This window comes from Saimiri boliviensis, chromosome 7 (genome assembly GCF_048565385.1).
Source record: "Saimiri boliviensis isolate mSaiBol1 chromosome 7, mSaiBol1.pri, whole genome shotgun sequence".
Lineage (NCBI taxonomy): Eukaryota > Metazoa > Chordata > Mammalia > Primates > Cebidae > Saimiri > Saimiri boliviensis.
The window spans coordinates 86,747,029-86,770,214 of NC_133455.1; the positions used below are offsets into that span (position 1 = coordinate 86,747,029).

General features: G+C 36.8%; 1 protein-coding gene and 1 long non-coding RNA gene across 7 annotated transcripts in view; one reads left to right on the plus strand and one right to left on the minus strand.

The window, feature by feature from the left end:
• Positions 1–2,692: 2,692 nt before the first annotated feature.
• Positions 2,693–23,186, minus strand: part of BCAT1 (branched chain amino acid transaminase 1) — a 113,799-nt gene continuing 93,305 nt past the window's right edge. For 5 of the 6 annotated variants that reach the window (XM_010337313.3, XM_003926578.4, XM_074402924.1 and 2 more), the window contains exons 10-11: positions 20,223–20,297; positions 2,693–9,301 (exon numbers count right to left, since the gene is read on the minus strand). In XM_010337313.3, coding sequence (XP_010335615.1) covers positions 9,260–9,301; positions 20,223–20,297 — 117 coding nt within the window. In that variant the 3' untranslated portion in view covers positions 2,693–9,259. Of the gene's footprint in view, positions 9,302–11,157; positions 11,917–20,222; positions 20,298–23,186 lie in introns of those variants that run through there. The other variant, XM_074402923.1, reaches the window with a different exon arrangement.
• LOC141585152 (uncharacterized) lies at positions 11,084–23,176 on the plus strand. The gene is made up of 3 exons (XR_012518494.1): positions 11,084–11,168; positions 12,904–13,244; positions 21,255–23,176. It is a non-coding gene; the product is annotated as an uncharacterized LOC141585152 (long non-coding RNA).

Consider the following 23,186-nt stretch of genomic DNA (forward strand, 5'->3'; position numbering starts at 1 on the left):
GGCCCTTAACCATCTTGTTAATTATCAAGCGACTTGTATGTTAAGAAAGTTGTTTTGTGGGATCCTACAACGGCTTGGAAGAAGCCAGAGATTATGGTGCGCCCCTGTAATCCCAGCTACTTTGGAGGTTGAGGCAGGAGAATCACTTGAACCTGGGAGGCAGAGGTTGCAGTGAGCCAGGATTGCACCATTGCACTCCTGCCTGGGTGGCAGTGTGAGAATCTGTCTCAAAAAATAAAAAGTATATACATATAGATATAGATAGAGATAGAGATATGCAACACCTTTGCTTATCATTACCATGAATATATTTTTGTGAGAAATGTTTACTAGATTATGTAGCTATCTTTTTTACATTTTTAATTTCCATAGGTACATAGTAGGTGTATATATTTATGGGATACATAAGATGTTTTGACACAGGCATGAAATAGGTAATAAGCACATTGTGGAGAATGGGGTATTCATCCCTCATGAGTCTATTCTTTGAGTTACAAACAATCCAATTATACTCTAAGTTATTTAAAAATGTACAATTATTATTGACTGTAGTAACCCTGTTGTGATATCAAAAAGGTTGTGATTCATTCTATTTTTTCATAACCATTAACCATCCCACCTCCTCTGTCCTCCCTACCGCCACTACCCTTCCCAGCCTCTGGTAACCCTCCTTCTACTCTCTATCTCCATGAGTTCAATTGTTTTTCTAGATCCGACAAGTAAGTGAGAACATGCAAAGCTTGTCTTTCTGTGCCTGGCTTATTTCACTTAACATAATGATCTCCAGTTCCATTCAAGTTGTTGCAAATGACAGGATCTCATTCTTTTTTTTTTCTGGCTGAATAGTACTCCATTGTGTATATGTACCACATTTTCTTCATCCATTAATCGATCGATGGATGTTCAGGTTGCTTCCAAATCATAGCTATTGTAAACAGTGCTGTAACAAAAATAGAATTGCAGATAACTCTTTGATGTACTGAATTCCTTTCTTTTGTATATATACCTAGCAGTGGGATTGCTGGATCATATCCTAGTTCAATGTTTAGTTTTTTGAGGAACCTCCAAACTGTTCTCCATAGTGGTTGTAAGAATTTATATTCCCACCAACAGTGTAAGAGGGTCCCCGTTTCTAACCAGCATTTGTTATTACCTGTCTTTTGGATATAAGCCATTTTAACTGTGGTGAAATGACATCTTATTGTAGGTTTGATTGCACATATCTCATGTTCAATGATGTTGAGGACCTTTTGATCATGTAACTATCTTTAAAACAAATGCAGTTTAATCTTTTTAATATAATCAGTTCAGCTTCCAAAACTGGTATATTGCATTTGGGATACAATCAACATGAATCTTCCCACTCAATTTATTTGTTTCAACTCATGAACTTTTCAAAATCCCTAGTGGCTTAGTGACAAAGACCTTTGGAGAGAATAATCATGGGTTTCAATCAATGCTGTCCCTGTTGCATACAAACATAGCTAGAGAACAAGGCCAGTGATTATTCTGCAGACATAAGAAGCATCTACATCTTGGCTGTGGGCTGTTTGGTTACAGAAACGTGATCCTGCAAGTTATCACCACTGTACATAAAGTCAGGCTATAATAGCATATTTCACTTAAAAATAAATTATCACAATGTAAGGCACATATGATATGTCATGTATGTGGAATCAGATTCATGATTTTAAAAAATACTTAAATCACACTGAATCAGCTAAGCAGAAAAATAATTATAAAATTTGAGATTTTTCCCTTTTTTCTTTTGGCTTTGTACTAAATCGATGTAGAAAAGACACTTTCTACCCTGAAGGCGACTGCTGTCTTATCTGATAAATTGCATAAGCTCCAGTTAATGTATGTCATCACCCTCAGGAATGACAGGTCTCTCCTTCTCACGCTTGTGGGAGTTGAGTGTTAACACTGTGAGAGAACTTGACTAATAACCCTTGCATAGACTTTCCAAACTGCACGTAACTTCTTGAGAGCTGAATAAAGGCCAGTATTTTCACAGGTTGATGGGCTGGAGAAGAGGGTCACTGAGCACTCTGACATTTTTAAGTTCAGTTTACAGGAACTCTGCAAAACTTTAGGTTTTGCTGTACTTCAAATCATTTGGCCAAATTACTTAAAAAAAAAAAAAAAAGATAACAAAATATGTGCCCCTCGGATAATTCTACACTTAGCTTTATTCCCCTTTGGTGCTTTTGAGGACAATTTCTACAAGGCCTGGTTTGCTTAAAAAGTACACATCATTGAAGATCTCTAGCCCTTTCACTTCATAAATTTTATTTTATTCTGAGGCTAGTTAACCACATATAGATTTATGGTATTTATCAGTGAGGTAGATCCATTATGACAATGAATGGGAAGAGGTCATCTATTCTGTCCATTCTGTGCAACAGCAAAGCTAAATTTTACTAAAGATAAATCCATAACCAGGGGAAAGAACAACGTTTAAATGTCCATTGTATTTCTTGTCCAAATGTTTGAAAAGGAAGTATATCTAAACTCTATTCAGTGGTGTGGTTTCTGGTCCTTCTGGTGTGCTCAATTCTTTCTATGTCATTTTGGTGTAAAAATAGTATCCTACATTTCCCCTGACCAGAAACCTTGGGACATCATAAAAATGTTAATTAAGCATTATTACTTCATGCATTCAACAATGCTGATTTCATGAAACCACACAAACAGCTTTCTTTTGTTTTATTGATAACAGAAACTGTGCATAATTACAGATTTGATGAGGAACCTGCAAATAATAAAGAATGTATCTATTGCCAGCAAAATACAATTATCCCATGCCCTTTCAACATACAAATATAGAGATTTTCATACCAGATGGCTCTGGTGTAACAAAGCCATTTTAGAATGTTTAATTGTGCTTCCACAAAACCTTCAGAGAATGAGGTAGTTCCCTATACCTACAATATTTTCCACATTTCCATTATTACATTTTAAGCGACTAAAATTCTTTTAACATAGCCTGTAAATGGTCGTTCGTAAAAGCCAAGCCTCATTTAGAAAGTGTTTATTTCTTTCTATTCAATTGTTCTTAAAAAGAATTTCAAGAATCACCACACAGCTAAGATATTTCAGACTTGCAATGGCTGGGGTTTATCATTACAATAGTAATTGCAATCAGTTTCAGATACAAGAGAACAGGTTCTAACAATTTCATAATTAAGTTGATATTCTGTTTCTATCTACAAGCTCTAATTTCAAAATTCAAACTACTTATTTTTCCTCGGCCACAAGTAAGCGCAGATTCTTAAAAACAGTGGGTTGCGCTCCAGCTCCATGTATTAGGTAGCTAGGTATATTGTGGAATCATTCATTGTTATCAAGTCACCCCAGGAAACATCTGCAGAACTTAGCAATGCACCCAGATTTGTGAGCTTATTTTTAAGACATGACTCAAATCTGTACTCTTCAAAAACTTATCAGTGAAGTACAAATTGAGACAGATATTTACATTCCTTTCTCAACCCTGAGAATGACTTTAATGATCACAGGAAATGAGTTGAAGGAAATTGCAATGTATTGTTGCACATTTTAGTTAAAAACCAATATTCAACCAATTTTCAATTCAGTATACCTTCCACCTATCAGGATAGGGGGATAGCGGCAAACAGTATCGCTAAGAAAAAAAAAGTCACAGTCTGCTCCTTGTCACTTATTCTTTTATTTGGTCTCAAGACGCTTCATGGATCTTAGAATAAAATGGTTGAAGAAATGGCACAATAGATATTACTGACTGCAGTTATAAAATAAAGTCTAGTCCAAATTGATAGTAATCTAAAGTGGTTTCTATGTAGCACAACCGTCAGACTATAACCTCAATAGTGTGGCCTAATTCTAATATCTGATAAAGTGTTCACTGTATTTGGTCACTACCTAGCAGCATTATTTGTATTTAGCAACTATATTGAAAGTTGACGATCTCAGTGCTTGAAAGAATAAGGAAAATCTCCTGTGAATAACACAGAAATATGTTTTGTTTTTTTTCCCTCTCTATGATTCCTTTCTTCTCACCTCCACTTGCTCTTCCTCTGATATAATCTTTCATTAAACTTTTCTCCATAATACGAGAGTGAGCAACAGCAAACCTAGCCATTCTGATGGTGGATATGTAGAGAAAAGCCAGTGAAACTATATTTTAATTCATTCAATACCACAGGCTACATCAATTCTTACCATCCCAACAGTAGATTACATAAACTGAACATTACGCAACTAAAGTTATAGGCCTTGCTAAATGAGTCTACTGTAGAATGAAAAGTACACTTTAAGACAGAATAAGATAACTTAAAACTTCAATACTTGTATCCAGCAGATTTTAAAGAGCACCTCAATTTTTGTTCTTCTTTTTCTCCCCCATCCCTCCCCTTTCAATTTTTAAGACCGATTTCATGCCTTTATCATTTACTAAAGCAAATATGTTTATATATGTCTGACCTCAGGGAATTCTTTATGCACAAACACTACTATAACGACTATACTCTGTGATATGTTTCATTATCAACCTCTCCAAATTAAACATCTGAGAAGTCTTTTTGTCATGGTATGCATGCTGAAGAGGAAAAATATCACTTTCTTCCACCTTTGAATATTTAAAAGGGCTTTTTGTTAATAATAAAAATTTATCTCTTTCAATACATTTAAAACCTCATACTGTGCAAAATCATGGTTACATTAAAGTTATTTTCTAAGTAGCCAGATCCATCACCTTCAAGCTAATACTTTAAACAGCATGGTTCATAATAGATATTTTCTAGAAAAATTCACTCCAGGATCATTTTCTTTATTTCCATATAATCTGGCTTTGAGTTTAAGAAAATCATCAAGAATGCTGTAATCTGTGGTGTTAATTTATTAGATGGACAAACATAACTCAACGTTGTTTCAGAAAAATGCAGTCAACACATGTACTAGGGTGGTAGTAAACAGTAAAGAAAGAGGAGGTAATTCACACCGTATCAGGAGTGGGGTGAGCACTAATCTAAACACCGTCCTTGTTAAGTAGTTTTGTACTAGAGGAAAGGAAGGAATTAAAGAAGGATAAAGTTGCCTTAAAAGTAAAATGAGATAAACTATTCATTGATTTCTTGATAAGAGATGTGCTCTGGCATTCTTCTCTTACAAGCTATTCAGCTATCTATTGCTTTTATAGCTACAATCAGTTCAAGTAGCAGAACATAAACTCCATGAGGATAATGTCTATATGCCATTTATTTCTTAAAACTAACTTCCTAATCTCTATTGTTGGTTGAGCCAACATTTATCAAATTAACTATTAATAGAGTCTACATGATCTTTGTCAAGTAACAGACAATGCTTATTGAAAAGCTGGTACCCTTTGCCTACTTTCGTGAGGAGGTATCTGGAAAACAGACAGCTGAACAGACTCTATGTGTGGCAAAACAAAGTGACAGTTGTTATAAAACATCCACTAAAATTACCTGCTAGCATTATAACTGAAGTTTTTGCATAGTCGCATAAGAAGAAATCCACATTACAAGAAAAATACTTTGATCATTCTAGAATTAAGACATGAAATAAGGGGTTTCTAACCCCTAAGTCTTCCGCCTCACTTGGTACCTCTGATGAATACTTATCGCTCTAAATGTTTTAGAAACTATCACTCTTTGAAAGTGAACAAATGCTGTTTTCTGCTGAAAATTCATCTTTCCCAATCATAAGGGGAAACCAAACATGCAACTTGAAAAAAGAGGAAACAGAATATAGTGACTGAGCACTGAGTGGGGCTGGAGAAAATAAATGAGCTTATTTAGGCAGCTGCTTTCACAGCACAATTCCCCAAAAGCAGAACTGAAACTGCAGCTTTAATAAAATCTCCTACAATTCTTTTGACTATGATACACTCATTAATTGCCTTCAAATGTTCAAGAGTGCTTGGATTTGAGGCAAGCAAGACCACTTGCTTAGGTACAATTTTCTGAAGCGGGAAAACTAATATGGTGAAGAATTTTAACCCAGGGCATATAACATAGGTTTCCTGTCTTCAAGAGAGGTGACATTGCATGCCACCATCTAGCTGATGTTATGCTCTGCTTCTTGCTGCTGCCTGCTTCTGCCTCTGGTCTTTTTTTTCTTATAGCAATCTTTTAAGAAAAGAATAAAGGATGTTTACTAGGTAGGAAAAAAACATGATTCCCTAACAAGACTTCTCAGTCACTTATTTCTCTTTCTCTTTTCCTTTGCACTTTTGAAAATAAAGGCTAAAGCAGGTGTTATAAATTTATTCGTTCCTGTACTAGATAGCATGGAACATGTCTCTGAAGTCAACTCTTCTTTTGGTGTATCATGAGTTGAATCCTTAATAAATGACTGCCACAAAGAAAATTTCTAACAGCAAATCTTTTTAGGAACTGCTCAGGTTTTGCCTTTGTCTTGATACTTCATTTTAAATCCTGGTTTCTACTGAAGGGTTTTCGAAAAAGCTGACAAGCTCAGTCTGAAAATGAAAAAAAAGTGAAAGGAAGAGAACATGCAAAATAAGTTAATCATTATCATTTTAAGTGCCACCAGTTCTGTTTACATTAATGCACATGTGAATTGCTGAATCTCATTTGATCAACCCAATTAAACATTAAATAATTGCAGCCAATTATGCAAATAGCAACAATATTAATTTGTTGATCTTTTTGAGCAGATTAGCTTCACATGTTCCTAATGCTAGACTATCTTATGCCTTAAATGATCAATTAGTGTGACAATAACTAAGTCTTGAAGAATGGATAATTGCCTAGTTATAATGTGGCACTCTTGCTGTATTAATCCACTGCAATTAAACAAATAGTGCACAAGGAAAAAAGATGTGCAGATGTTCCTGTTAAATCTATTTAACAAGACAGCGTCAAGGTCAATTTCCTGTCTTATTACTTGAATGACAATGGTGGATTGTGTTCTCCGTATCAGGAGACCTCCAGTTTTTAAAAACATCTATCTGTAGTTTTCACTGGGTCTGAAGGAAACGGCTTAAAAATGCTTTTAAGGTTTTATGAAAGAAATGATACAAACGTAATGCTCTCTAGCTTCACAATGGGCATGTCCTGCCATAAAAAATCTGGAGATGCAAAGTATAAAATGTATTCATGGCAAATAAATAATTCTCATTTCTCATAGGAATCAGAATCTAGTTACTATGTACCACTTGACAGCTGAAATTACCTGCAAGTCTTTCCCAGACTACTATATTAAGAATGAGGTCAAGGGAGTTCACCAAGGCAAAAGCACGCCCTTAGAATGCTGCTTAGGATATACGGCGTGTAGGGGACAGTCAAGGGCACCTCAGGCCTGAAAAGAACAGCCTCTCCCAAGACTTCAGATCACCAATTAAAAGCCCCCTCAAAGAGATTTTTACCATTCCTTTTCATCTTATATTTCTCAATTTTCATTTTACTATTCCTGTCTGTAAAAGACCCTATGGCTAAAAGTTTTGGAAAAGAATCAAAGCCCATTTGCTATGCATTACTAAATGCCTCAAGGAAATTTTTCCAATGCATCAAACTTTTAGAATGTTTCTTTTTCCTTTTCTGAAAAGAGAATAAAATATGTTCAGCAAGAAGAAAGTTATGAGGACTGAGGAAAACCAAAATACAATGTCTGAGAGTTGACTTTCCAAGGAAAAATGTTTTCTGTCAAGATTTGACTTTCCCCTAGATAAACAAGAAAGGATGTAATTTTAACTCACAGCTCCTAGACAAGGAAAATACCACTTATAATAGCTCTCCCTGTATCCTAACCACTTGCTCATCAAATCTCCATTTAAAGAAAAGAGCACCTGCAAAAGCAGAGTATAAAAATCAGAGTATACCTCTTTGTTTTCAACCCCCCCCAAAAAAGATTTATTTCTGCAACTAACATTTAACATAAACATTTGTCATTTCCATTTGATTGGGATGATATCATGACCTCTCTCGAGAGCAGTGGTCCCCAACCTTTTTGGCACCAGGGACCAGTTTTGTTGAAGATAATTTTTCCACGGACTGTGGGGTGGAAGAGGTTTCAGGATGAAACTGTTCCCCCTCAGATCATCAGGCATTAGATTCTCATAAGAAGCACATAGCCTAGATCCCTTGTATGCACAGTTCACAATAGGTTACGCTCCTGTGAGAATCTAATGCTGCCACTGACCTGACAAGAGGTGGAGCTCGGGTGGTAATGTGAGTCATGGGAAGTAGCTGTTAACACTGATGAAGCTTCTCGATGGCCCACCCCTCACCTCCTCCTGCTCTGTGGCCTGTGGCCTGGGGGTTGGGGATCCCCTGCTCTAGATATATATCTTCAATTTCAAGACAATTCCAACACAGTCAGTATGAAATGATTCCCCAAACTATGCTTTGGAGTATCTCTAATGACATAGTAGCTCATGGAAAATAAAGACCATATAAGGTAAATCTATACAATGTCAGAATCAATCACAAATTCTAACAAAGAGGTTTCATAATATAGAAACAAAGAAGGTACACTTCTATAGAAGCAAAATGTCCATTCATTCATTATGTAAACCATTTACTCAGTACCTACTATGTGTCAGCCATTGGGGATACAAAGATCTATAAGGCACAAGACCCTCAGTCTTGTAGTCGTCTGACAGCCAGCCAGCTACAATATCATATGAAAAGGACAATGGTGGGAAATGCACTCAGGTCTTCCTAATGCACAGGGTATGCTCAGATTGTGACATCAGGAAGAAGAGAGATATTTACCTTAAGATGGACTTGGAGGGTGTGCAGAAAACTGTGATAGGAGGAAATGCAGTTTTAAAAGCCTTGATTTTAAAAAAGGAAAATGCTTTGTGAAGATAAAGATAGGCGGCAGGAAATGTAACCTATGAAATTTACTCAAATTAGCTTTCAAACACACAAAAAACTGCATTTGGTTGAGGAGCAGAATATAACTTATATTAAAGAGAAAACCATTTTAGTATCTCAGTGAAGTACAAAGGGAGGCACTAAAATCACTGAGGAAAACCCCAAGTTATATGGCTTACATTAATATTTTTCTAGGTAGGGTTAAGGTAAGGTAAGCTACTACTACTAACTTACAAAACACCATTTGATGATTGCAATTCATGTTCTCTGGCATAAAGAAACAAATCACTCTTGTAACACACTGATACTACAAACTACATTATGACAACTACTAACAAGTAGCCAAAGAAATCTATCACAATTCAAATGCAACAATCTGTCCCAATAGCATACAGTTGGTATCTTCTATTTTCAGTTCAAGATAGTACAATTGTCCAGTTGCTCTCTTCTCGTCCATACTGCAACAAAAGCAAGAAAACATGTTTCAGTACAAAAACTAACAGAAATAGCTTACAAACAAACTGAATACCACCAAGGTTACACAGAAGGTTCACTTCTGCTTTTAACAACAAAAGAAAGCATTTTCATATTAAAAACCGGATTAGAGAGAAAGAGAGGAAAAGAGGACACCATGTAAAAAAAAATAAGAAAAAAGCATACGTAGTGAGATTTTTAAACAACCAAATACCGGAAAAGAATCACAAATCTTATAATTATTGCTGAACTCAAATTCATAGCTGGTATAGGTCCTTTATCTATTAGGTACATGCCTTCTCATTATCATTTCTCATCAAGTTAAATTGTTTTACAGCTGTGACTTTTACTGTGGAGAAAGTCATGCTCAAAGTGTATTCCCAGACCACTAGCATCAGCATCACCTGGCAACAAGTTAAAAATGCAAATTCTCCGACCTCATCTCAGACTGAATCAGAAACGGGATGGGTCCCAGCAACCGGCGATTCAGCAAGCATCAAGTGATTCTGATGTACACTAGAGCGTTTTATGCTCATAAACAAAAAAAATGAAATTGACAAGTCCCATGGATCTTAACAAAGACCATTCTCTAAATCAGTTGTTCATGCTATGTTAGCATCTTTCTTATTCCTTCAAAAGTTATGTCACTGTATCACAGTCAGAATTTGACTCTTTGCATCGCAAATACTTTGCTTTAAAAGTAAGCCTGAATTTTAATATTTAAAATGAAATTAAATGAAACAGATATTTCATACATCACAAATAGAAAGCTAGTTCTATATTAATTCATTCAGTAGGTCAGTCATTCAACAAAAATGGCTGTGTTTATAATAAGCTTTCACTCTCTGACCAGTTACTGTATGCCAGTGTCATCATGCCAAGAGTTTTACAGGCTTATTACCTCATTTAATACTCATAGAAACTCTACACAGAAGGTACCATTATCAGTCCATTTTATGGATGAGAAAACTGAATATTAAGGAGATTGAGTAACTTGCTCAAGTTTGCAGTTAACAAATGGAAGGGCCAGACCCTAACTAAAGTCTCTCTCACAGCAGATTCCATGTTCTTGACCACCACCAAGACTGATCTCCACGTGTTCAGAGAGCCATGTGTACGGAGACTGACTTGGAACAGATCTTTCCAACCCAGTGTATCAGGCCACTAAATCTGTCACTGTGAGCTTGCCCAAATCACTCAGACTAAGTCTATTTTCACATGAAATGGCTCTTCTAGTCCTAACATAACTTTAAATTAATATAAAACATCAGAATTTCTGAACTAGAAACATTAATGACCATCTAAAATGTAGGTGATGACTCAAAAAAGTGGGGCTCTGGGTGTTACTTCTTTACTTCAGAACATTCCTACTTTTATCCATTTTGTATATTGGGATTCCAGAATAATCTCTTTTGAAGAAAGTTCTGCTGCATAAAAAGCAAGTGTAAAGAGCAATGAATTTTAATCCTAGCTTCTCGGCATATAAGGACACTAAGGCTCTAGGTCACCCTTAATTTTGACAAGCCCAGTCCTCTGCTTCTGTCTGATTTTATTTATCCTGTATCACACTGTACATGTGCTGTGTTTCTCTTAAAGATCTCAGAGAGCAGAATCTATCCAAGTGGTAAAAATACTGGCAGCCAAGAATAGGTCTACCTACCACCTTGTAGTTTACATAAAAAGGAGAAGAAAGGAAGCCAAATGACTGTAAGTTTCTTGCATAATCCACACCAGAAAGCATTGCCTACAGACTGTCACCACCCACTATTGACTCTGTTGCTTCATGATGAATGCTGGATGAAACATCTTCAAATTCTACCTGATTTATGTACAGTGTCAACATGACTTAAGGTAAGGGCAAAATATGTATTTATTTCCCTTCTTTGGATTCCCATTAATATATTAAAGACTTTTGCCATTAATAACAATTGAGTGTCAGTGTATTGACATTTTAGCAGATCTACAGAACTGTGATTCATGACTACTGTCACTTCACCTTGCATTTCATCAGTTAAAGTAAATTTGCTTTCAATTAGTTGTTTTAGTTTTATAAATGATCAAAAATCAATTTTGATTACAATGACAGTCGTAGGCAACATATCACTCTACAAACCCACATAATATGCACTAAGTTTTACTCCTCTCATTCTGTAATTTATGCTTTTATGTAAAATCACAACTTTCTGAGAAGTGCCCAAGAAATGTGATATTATAGGTAATTCATAATGCCTAGAACTAGACATTTAGTAATCAAATTTTTCATTTGGCTGATGGATAATGCAATTTAATTTTTCAAGGGGAAATAATTTTAAGTAGAGATGGCAGATTTAAGCAGAAATAGAAATTATATTATTTCCTTAAGAGTAAGTGTACAGAGAGGGAGGGAAAAGAGAAAGCATGTCTTCACGGACTAGGATGTCATTATACTCTTGTCACTGTCATTACAAAACAACAGGGCAAGCTCACACCTTCAATGTCTGGTAGGCCGGCTGTAAGTCACACTTACTTAGTTTTGTTCACTGGAATCAGAGATGGTGTCAAAGCAACATGGCAAGTCAGGTCGAGCCTGTGGGATGGTATTTGGAGTCCATGTGGAAGACTCAATGAAATGTGCAGAATTTTAATCTTTTGTAAGTTCCAGCTAGAACACTAAACTAAAACATGACTAATGACAAGTTCATTACTTCACATTTGAGGTACATAAGGCAGATAATTTCATATGGCCTTTGCTAAATGCCTTTTACATTCAACAGAAAGTTCCTGGAGAAACAAAGCACACCCTGCATGTCATGCAGTCACTCTATGCAACACCAATAAAAATATAGTCAGTACTGCCTACCAGGTAGCAATTTGTCATTCTTGTTCTAAGCCCTATTGAAAGGCTTTGTAATCCTGTAACACATGAAAGAGGATGTGCTAGAAACAAAAGGGGCTGGGAAGGTGGTCCAGGAACTAAGTCACACCAGGGCAATCTAGAGACGAAGTTTGTATGCACACAAAGAGGACAGCTTAGGACATCGGCAGGGAAAGGGGTGGGGCTTTTAACTTCTTATGTAACTAAGTCATGGAGCTGCTCCATTGAAAACAAGACAAATACAATAACCACTAATAGTCATTTGTGCCTACAAAACTGCAGCCACTAGTGAGAACAAAGATTTTATAATTCTATCTGGTGACCTGCAATCAATACAGATCCTGCTCCTCTCCTGTTCAAACTGCTCCTCTCCCGTTCAAACTATGCTTCAGATGTCCATCTCTGGATCTTTGCAATCACTGCTTCCCACTTTACGGAGCCTCAACAGTAGCAATGCTGGTTATTCACACGTGCTCCCCCCGATACTTTAAACCCAGACTCTACCTTTTATTTGATTAGAACAGCAGTGCCAACATGTATCTCATTTTGAAAAAAAATCTAAATCAGGTTCTTTAAGAAATAATTTGGCATTATTCAAGAACTTCCTTATCTGTTCTCAGAATGTGTTAATATACAAGAGCAATACATTTTTTGCTCTTTAGCATTTGTTTGGTGGTTCACTTGCCCTTTCATTTCTTCAAGAAACATTATTGCATATGCATTTTCCTGTAGGCTCTGTGCTGAACACTGGAGAGAGAGTGAACAATCCAAACAACCCTAGAACAGAGACAAGTGCATGACTCATTATAATGTAATTTAAAGACCTTAAGGGATCATCCACGGCACCGTGAAACTGGAGGAAGAAGCAGCATTCAAGTGAATGAACGTGTATTTGGACTGAGGGAAGGGAATATTCTTCAAGAGAGATTTAAAAGGTTCCTAAAGGAATGAGTCATAAAGGGTAGCCAAGGCCTTATCCAGGTGAGAAATTTCTAGAGGCACAGCAAAACCTGGAGGCATCGGAGAGCAGAGCACATGTGCAGAACACAGGACCCCACATGGCTGAAGCAAAGGTGAGTATGATGGTGAGTAACTGGAACAGTAAGGAGTTTAACGGCAGAGAAAAGAAACATGCTGACAACGTGGAACGTGTTCTCCAAGTTCAAGTTTGGTTAAATATAAACGCAGACGTGTTTTTCTTTGTTGCTTTAAAAAAAAGGAAAAAAAGAAACTTATTTGAAAAATTCATCTCTTAGGAGGTATTTATAGAGCAATCTAAGATCCAGGGAGTTATGTGGACAAGTAGCTAAATGGGATGAATACTTAACCTCAGAGATTATTACTCATATACAGAAGAACAGAAGTTGAAAAGTCAAATCTGTGGTTATGAGGGAATTTTTCCCCTGGGCCAAACTGGCAAGGTTCTTGAAGGCTTTTTTGGTGGCTGTTGTTGGCCTCTTTTTCAATTTATCAGGGCACTTTGTAGAAAACATCTATGCTTCCATGCAATGCCAAAAGAAATTAGACATAAAACATGATGTAATTCTATGCTTTTTCCTTAATAATTACTGAAATTTATTTTTCTTAGAGAAACAGACAAGCTAGTAGCTTGGCTGACAGTCTCAATTTGCCACCTTGTAAGAGAGTAATTTTGAGACCTTAGGTTCCATGGACACAGGCATAAAATAACTGAGACGTGTTCTTCGATTTTGAAGGGATGGTCCTTTGTTACTTAACAATTTGTAGCACATTTGGTTTGTTTTTAGTTCAGAACCACTGTTTCCACCTGTCCTGGGATTGCATGCCTTTGTTTCTTTGTTCAGTATGAGGTTCTGAATATATAATTTAGCTTTTTGTGTTAACTACCATTATACTTGACTTCCAAGGGTGAAAAAAAGAAATTATTTATTTCTTATTGGCCATAAGCACTAACCGAGAATATAAAGTTAGAGAGAAAAGTTTTTTTCCCTCTCCCATACTCTGTGGAAAATATATCATTTACTTTTAAACTGTTTTACATAGTCTCATATTATCCTTTTATATCAATGTGCTTCATCCATTTTTTCAGATGGGGTCTCACTCTGTTGCCCAGGCTGGAATGCAGTGGGGCCATCATGGCTGACTGCAGCCTTAGCCTCCCTAGGCTCAAGGTATCCTCCCACCTCAGCCTGTAACTGGGAATGCAGATGAGTGACACAATGCCCAACTAATTTTTCAGGGTTTTTGTTGCATTTTTTTGTAGAGACAGGAATTCACCATATTGCCAGGGTGATCTCGAACTCCTGGGCTCAAGCAATTTTCACGTCTCAGTCTCCCAAAGTGTTGGGGTTACAGGCGTAAGCCACCATGCCTGGCCACCGTCTTCATTTTTTTGCCCCCTTTCCTTGACTAAACCACCAGCACCTAGAACAAACTCTGCATATGGCTTGCACTCAACACATACATTAAAGAGTTAATCAAGAACATTTTCTTTAGTCACTAACATTCTGATATGGTTTAAATTTGTGTCTACACCCAAATCTCATGTGGAATTATAATCCCCCATATTGGAGGAAGGGTCCTGGTGGGAGGTAACTGGATCATGGGAGTAAACCTTCCCCTTGCTGTTCTCATGATAGCAAGTGAGTTCTCAGGAGATCTGCTTGTTCTAAAAAGTGAGTGGCACCTCCCACCCTCACTCTCTTCCTCCTCTTTCCCTCCCTCCCTTCCTTCCTTCCTTCCTTTCTTCCGGGAGTGGAGTGCTATGGTACAATCGTAGCTCACTGCAGCCTCACACTTCTGGCCTCAAGTGATCCTCCTGCCTCAGCCTCCGGAGTAGCTGGAACTACGTGTACGTACCACCACACTTAATAATTTTTTTCATTGTTTTGTGGAGACTGGGTGTTACTGTGTTGCCCAAACTGGTCTTGAAGTATGAGCCTCAAGTGATGCTCCTGCATCAGCCCCCCATAGTTTTGGTGTTACAGGAATAAGCCATTATACCCACCTGCATTTTTTTATTTTATACAATCTCCAAGAGGTAACCTTGAAATCGTACTTGGTATATTAACTGCTCTAGAATGTACAATTTGTTTAAGAAAATACTATAAAATTTGTTCAAGAAAATTTTCTAAAATGGTCTTTCTTTCTTATCACTATGGGCACACTTCTCTTAAACATTTCTAAACTCCTAATTTTTAAAATTTTAATTAAGATAAAATACACACATATAATTTACTATCTTTACCATTTTTAAGTGTTCAGTTTAATGGTAATAAATACATTCATATTCTTGTTCTTTTCCTTCATCCTCTCCTTCCCACTCCCCTTCTCAGCCTCTGGTAACCTCTAACCTACTCTCTGTATTCATGGGATCCACTTTTTTAGCACCTGCATGAGAATATATGATATTTGCCTTTCGGTCCCTGGCTTATTTCACTTAACAAAATGGCCTCCAGTTCCATGTATGTTGCTGCAAATGACAGGATTTCATTCTTTTTATGGTCAAATAGTACTCCACTGTGTGTGTGCGTGCGCACGTGCGCACGTGTGTGTATGCCACACACAATTCCCTATCTTGGCTATTGTAATACTATTGCAATAAACATGGGAGTGCAGATGTTCTTTGATATATTGAATTTTTTTGCTTTTGGATATATACCCAGTGGTGGAATTGCCGGATCACATTGAATTTCTAGTTCTACTTTTGGTTTTTTGAGTAACCTCCATACTGTTCTCCATTAGTGGCTGTACTATTTATATGTCAACCAACAATATATGATGGTTCTTTTTCTCCACATCTTCCCAGCATTTGTTATTGCCTGTTTTTTTAAATACAAGGCATTTGAACTAGGGCGGGTGGATTTTACATTGCAATTTTGCTTTGCATTTCTCTTATGATTAGTGATGTTAGCATTTTTTCATGTACCTGCTGGCCATTTTATGTCTTCTTTGGGGAAATGTCCATTCAGCTATTTTATCCATTTTTAATCAGATTTTTTTCCCTACTGAATTGTCTATTCAGGTTTCATGACCATTTTAAAACCATATTATTCAAGTTTTCCTATACAGTTGTTTGAGTTCCTTATAGATTCTGGTTATCAATCCCTTGTCAGATAGAGTTAGCAAATATTTTCACCCATTCTTTGGGTAGTCTATTTCCTTTGTTGATTGTTTCCTTTGCTGAGCAGCTTTTCAGCTTGACATAATCCCAACTGCCTATTTTTGCTTTGATAGCCTGTGTTTTTCAGGTCTTACATAAGAAACCTTTGCTGGCCAGAGACAATGGCTCATGCTAGTAATCTCAGCACTTTGGGAGGCTAAGATGGGAGGATCACTTGAGTTCAGGAGCTCGAGACCAGCCTGGGCAAGATGGTGAGACTCCACCTCTATAAGAAATTTAAAAATTAGTGGTGTGGTGGCAAGCACCTGTGGTTCTAGCTACATGAGAAGCCAAGGTGGGAGAGAATTTTGCACTTCATCCTGAGTGACAGAATGAGATCTTTGCTCAGATCAATGTCTTGAAGCGTTTCCTCAATGTTTTCTTCAAGTAATTTCATAGTTTCAGGTCTAAGATTCAAGTCGTTAATATACTTTCATTTGATTTCTGTGTATGGTGAGAGAAAGGAATCTAGTTTCATTATTCTGCATATAATTATTCCATTTTCCCAACACCATTTATTGAAAAGACTGTCTTTCCTATTATAGTTTTGGTACCTTTTTCAAAGATGAGTTGGTTGTAAACATGTGGACTTAGGTATCTGGATTCTCTATTTTGTCTCATTGGTCTACTATGTGTGTTTTTATGTCAGTACTATGCTGCTTTGGTTATTATAGTTTTAAAATAAATTTTGAAGTAAGGTAGTGTGATGATTCTAACTTTGTTCTTTTTGCTCAGGACTGCTTTGGCTGTTTGGGGTTTTTTTGTGATTCTATATACATTTTAGAATTTTTTTTTCTACTTCTGTAAAGAAAGTCATCAGTATTTTAATAGAGATTGCACTGAATCTGTAAATTGCTTTGGGTAGTATTGTCATCTTAACAATATTAATTCATCCAATCCATGAACATGGAATATCTTTCCATTTTTGTGTGTTTTCGTCTATTTTTTTAAATCAGAGTTTCATAGTTTTCCTTGTATAGAGCTCTCATATCTTTGGTTAGATTGATTCCTAGGTATTTTATATTTTTTGTAGCTATTATAAATGGGATTGCTTTCTTGATTTCTTTTTCAGATTGTTCACTGTTAGCATACATAAATTCTACTGATTTTTGTATATTGATTTTATATACTGCAACTTTAATGAATTCATGTTATCAGTTCTACAAGTTTTTTGGGGAGTCTTCAGGTTTTTCTAGATGTAAGATAAAGTCATCTGCTAAGAAGGCTAATTTAACTTCTTTTTCAATTTGGATGTCCTTTATTTCTTTTTCTTGTCTATTTGCCCTGGCCTCTAAACTCCTATTTTGGAAAAAGGTTTTCATGTAATCTAGCCAATTATTTATTTATTTATTTTTGTTCTACTTATGTTCTTAATTTGAGCAAAACTGTAATAATTTATTATTTTCAGGTTTACTCAATCCTAAAAATATTAAAATGCCTAAGCCATCCATGCAGAAATTTTAATTAACTACTCTTCAAATTACTTTCAATTGTTGCTGTATACAAAGGGAGAAAACAACCCTGGCTAAATTTTATTTCTTCCAATATTAAGAAATTCTTTACTTAGTTTAGAGAAAATTCTCATAGAAAACCGTTGCTGGCAGCTCATTGATTCAAAAACCACAATCAAGGCCAGGTGCAGTAGCTTATGCCTGTAATCTCAGCACTTTGGGAGGCCAAGGTGGGCTTATCAGTGGAGGCCAGGAGTTTGAGACCAGCCTAGCCATCATGGCAAAACCTTGACTCTACTGAAAATACAAAAATTAGCCAGGCATGGTGGTGCACACCTGTAATTCCAGCTACACGGGAGGCTGAGGCATGAGAAACACTTGAACCCAGGAGGCAAGTGTTGCAGTTAGCCGAGATTGTGCCACTGCACCCTGCCTGGGTGATAGAGTAAGATTTTGTCCTCCCCCAAAAAAAACAGAAACAAAAACACAATCATCCTTTCTTTTTAATACTATAAATTTGGCAGAAAAGTTGCTAAGTATCTTTTAAAACTGTCTTTTTAACTATCTTTTAAATTTTTATTTTTAATTTATTTACATATTTTTAGAAGCAGGTTCTCACTATGTTGCCTAGGCTGGTCTTGAACACCTGGCCTCAAGCGATCCTCCTGCCTCAGCCTCCCAAAGTGTTGGGATGACAGGTGTGAGCCACTGCACCCAGCCAGGAATGCCATTTTTATCACTACGCAAGTACTTCCATTGTTCTCTTGAAGCCTGTTGCATTCTTAACCAACTTTAAATTTTGCTTAGTTTCATGACTCAGTACTATCTGACATCACTCAAATGATCGAATTTTATTTTACTTTTCAATATGTCTCAGACCCTCTTAGATAGTTTTACTAATTGACAAGGATGGTAACTGGGTTCCACAAAATCCTCTAACTTATGAAATGCTTGCAAATTACAGAACAATCTCTTTTCCGAGTAGCCCAGCATTGTCTGGTATTTGGTACGCCTACTTAAACTGCTGAGACATTACTGTAGGTTGTTGCTCAGAAAAAAAAAAAAAAAAAAAAAATAGGCAAAACCAAGTTAGCAGCATAAAAAAATAGATGTGTATACCATTTGATCCCAGAGATTTATCGTTAGGAAATAATCAAGGATGTACTGTTCATAATAGTGAAAAATAATTGCCAACAACATAAATGTTCAATAATACAATTTCTTTAAAAAATTATGGTACATCAATATAATGGAATTCAATTAAACTTTATAAATGCCATTGGAGAAAGCCATTGCCATAAAAAAGCAAAGCATTTCTTAAGTGAAAAAACATGTAACAAAATTAAGTACAATATGATCCCATTTTGTTAGGAAAAAATAACTATCTAAAAGTATACTGGCTGGGCATGGTGGCTCACAGCTGTAATCCCAGCACTTTGGGAAGCCAAGATGGGTGGATCACCACTGAGGTCAGGAGTTCGAGACCAGCCTGGCCAATATGGCAAAACCCCATCTCTATTGAAAATACAAATATTAGCCAGGAACGGTGGCAAGAGGCCTGTAATCCCAGCTACTCGGGAGGCTGAGGCAGGAGAATTGCTTGAAGCCGGGAGTCAGAGGTTGCAGTGAGCTGAGATCACACCACTGTACGCCAGCCTGGGTGACAGAGTAAGACTCTGTCTCATAAATAAATAAATAAATAAATAAATAAAATGCTTACAAAATAATGACGTTTAAGACATCAAAAATTGGCTGGGTGTGGTGGCTCATGCCTGTAATACCAGCACTTTGGGAGGCTGAGGCGGGTGGATCACCTGAGGTCAGGAGTTTGAGACCAGCCTGGCCAACATGGTGAAACCATGTCTCTACTAAAAATACAAAAATTAGCAGGACGTGGTGGCCCATACTTATAATCCCAGGTACTAGTGAGACTGAGGCAGGAGTATTGCTTGAACCCGAGAGGCAGAGGCTGCAGTGAGCCAAGATCGTGCCATTGCACTCCAGCCTGGGCAACAAGAATAAAACGCCATCTCAAAAAAAAAAAAAAAAAAAAAAAAAGACATCAAAAATTAAGAGTGATTATATCTCAGTGTTGGAATCATATGCACCGTAATTTTCTTCCTTCAGTTTCTTCTACTTTCAAGTTTTTTCTTCCTTTTTTTAAAACAGAAGTATGCTATACTTCTTAATGAGATTTTTAGATGTTATCAAAATTTACATATTTTTTTAATGTTAAGTAATGTAGTCCTCAACAATATTTTCTTTCTCTTTTAAAAACATGTATCTTCCTTCCCATTTCTGTTTTGCTCATGCCCACACACAGTGTTGGGAATATCTTCCTTAAATTTAACTTATTGATCTCAACTTACAATATTTACTCTTTTTCATTGAAACACAATTTAGTTGTAAGCTCTGACAGAAATAAGGTGAAAGAAAAGAATAGAGAAGAAAACCTTTACCTGGATATCAGTTAATTTGCTCAAGATACGGCTTGCCAGCTTAGGACCGTTCTCCATAGTTGGAATGTGTATTGTCTACAAGATAAAGGGAAACAAGATAATTTGAAGGTATTCATGTATATGATGATAACAGATAAGGCACTCAGTGATTCTGCTGTGCTAAGGCAATTCCACTGAAGTTAAGGAATAGCACTAAAACCTACTGACTGCATGCTAGCTCCTTTTGCCAAAGACTTTTGTATCATAAATTTGAATAAAAACTAGCCAATGATAGGTTGTACATTGCCTACCAATTAATTTGAGGGCATAAATGGTTTGTATACCAACCTTCAGGATCATTTGAAGAACCAAGGGGAAGCTACAGGTACCGAAAATAGCAGCTACACTTAAAGAACCCCACCTCTTCCAAGATTCTGAGAATCTGTAGGGATGAATGACTGTCTTCTATATGTTAACCCTTTGGCAGGAATGGAAACTCAAAGATATTTTGCCAAAATTTAATGCAAGTCATTCTGGGAGCATAAATTAAAGCAAGTCTATGCCTTCATAAAAGGGGCTTCTATACCTACCTCTGGCCCAAGCTAAACTTCCAGGGGCCACTACCTCCATAATACTGGACAGCATGATTAAATGCATGGCTGAAAAAGATTTCATGCTTCTAATTTGTATCTGAGTCACGTCTACTCATGCCTTGCTGGCTTGCAGGTTTTGATAGTTTGATTTTAGGAGATAGTCTGTGCTCTCAAACACTTTTCACATTATGCCCTTTAGTATAACAGAATCATTAGATATATTTTTGGCCGTAAACGCTCCCTAAACCAGGACCATTAAAATTATGCTAAACTTTATAAATTTCTTATTTTTAGAAATGAAATAATTTTTTAAAAATCTGGCCTAATGACACTTCATTAATGGATTGATCACATTACCTCAATGCTATCATAGTAAGATACTAAACAGTAGCATTATTATCAATATAAGTACTCATATAAAAAAGAATAATTCTTCTCCCATGAAACCGTCAATCTGTAGGTGGAATTATGTCAAGAGCAATCCCTTAAAAGCAAGTTCTTCAACAAATGAAGCAGCCACCATTGAAGTCAGAGGAGTTGTGGAAAACTCCGATTAGCTGAGGGAAAAGAACTACAAAGTAAAATTTGAAAACCAGTAGAATTTGCATTTATGGTTGACATCTGAACAACATGGGTTTGGACTACACAAGTTCACTTAGACATGAACTTTCTTCTGCCTCAACCGTTCTTGAAACAGCAAGACCAATCCCTCCTCCTCCTCCTCAGCCTACACAACAAGATGGACAAAGATGATGAAGACTTTTATGATGATCCACTTCCTCTTAATGAATAGTAAATACATTTTTTCTTCCCCACGATTTTCTTAACTTACTTTATTGTAAGAATACATACATAACACATACAACATACAAAATATGTGTCAATCGGCTGTTTTTGTTATTGATAAGGCTTCTGGTCAACAGTAGGCTACTAGTAGTTAAGTTTTTGGAGAGTCAAAAGTTAATATGCTGGCCAGGTGTGGTGGCTCATGCCTGTAATCCCAGCATTTTGGGAGGCCAAGGCAGGTGGATCACTGGAACTCAACATCTTGAAACCCTCTCTCTACAAAGAGTACTAAAATTAGCTGGGCATGGTGGTGCACACCAGCTGCTTGGGAGGCTGAGGTGGGAGGATTGCTTGAGCTTGGGAGGCAGAGATTGCAGTGAGCCAAGGTTGAGGCCCTGAACTCCGGCATGGGTGACAAAGACTCTGTCTAAAAAAAAAAAAAAAAAAATCAATATGTGGATTTTTCAACTGCATGGGGTTTGACACCCCTAACCCCTGTGTTGTTCAAGGATCCACTGTAACATGAGTAACTTAAGCCAGTTCACATTATAAAGGTAATGCTTGCATGCCTTGAAGTTATAAAGTTAGATGCCAATGTTAATCGTAAGTATTGGAGCTTTGTTATAAAGAGAAAAGCACAACAACTGACAAGAAAACAAAAGTATGACACATATCAAATCAGACTAATTTACTAAGAGGAAAACATTTATTTCTACCAAATCCTTGAATTCCTTTTGTAAGATTTCAGTAAATGCACCAGGTTTGCCAATGAATAATTCTTGTACAATGGTCTATTCATTATTAACAATAACAGCATTAATAGTAATAAATCGAGGAACTGACCACTCAAATGCATTTTCCATAATTATTTGCCATTCCTAATCCAATAGTTTGGAAGTACTTTTGGTAACCAGAAACTGAAATTGTAACTACCTATACAGCCTTCCTTAGTGTGCTGGTAGGAAGGAAGAGAGAAGAATAGAAGGCTAGTGGCATAGCTCCAATCCCCACATTTAGGTAAGACAGATCTTACACCTGTCCAAGGACAAAACTCATTTCCTGCCATGTTTGAGCTTACATGAAATCACTGGAAACATAGTAGAAATATGCTAATTCAGTTTCATCTGGATACATTGTCCCAGTTAATTTTTTTAAATGCTAAATTTAAAAAAAAAAAAAAAAACAAAAAAAACAAAAAACTAGCAGGGTGCAATGGTGCACTCCTATAGTCCCAGCAACTCAGGAGGCTAAAGCACAAGGATTGCTTGACCCCAGGAGTTTGAGGCTGCAGTGAGCTATGATCACACCTGTGAATAGCCATTGCACTCCATTCTGGGCAACACAGCAAGACTCCATCTCTAGCTGGAAACCACCATTCTCAGCAAACTGACACAAGAACAGAAAACCAAGCACCAAATGTTCTCACTCATAAGCGGTTATTCAACAGTGAGAACACATGGACACAGGAAGGGGAATATCACACACTGGGGCCTGCTGGGCTATAGTGGGGTGGGGGACTAGGAGAGGGATAGGGAAGGGATAGCATTAGGAGAAATACCTAATGTAGATGACGGGGTGATGAATACAGCAAACCACCATGGCACAT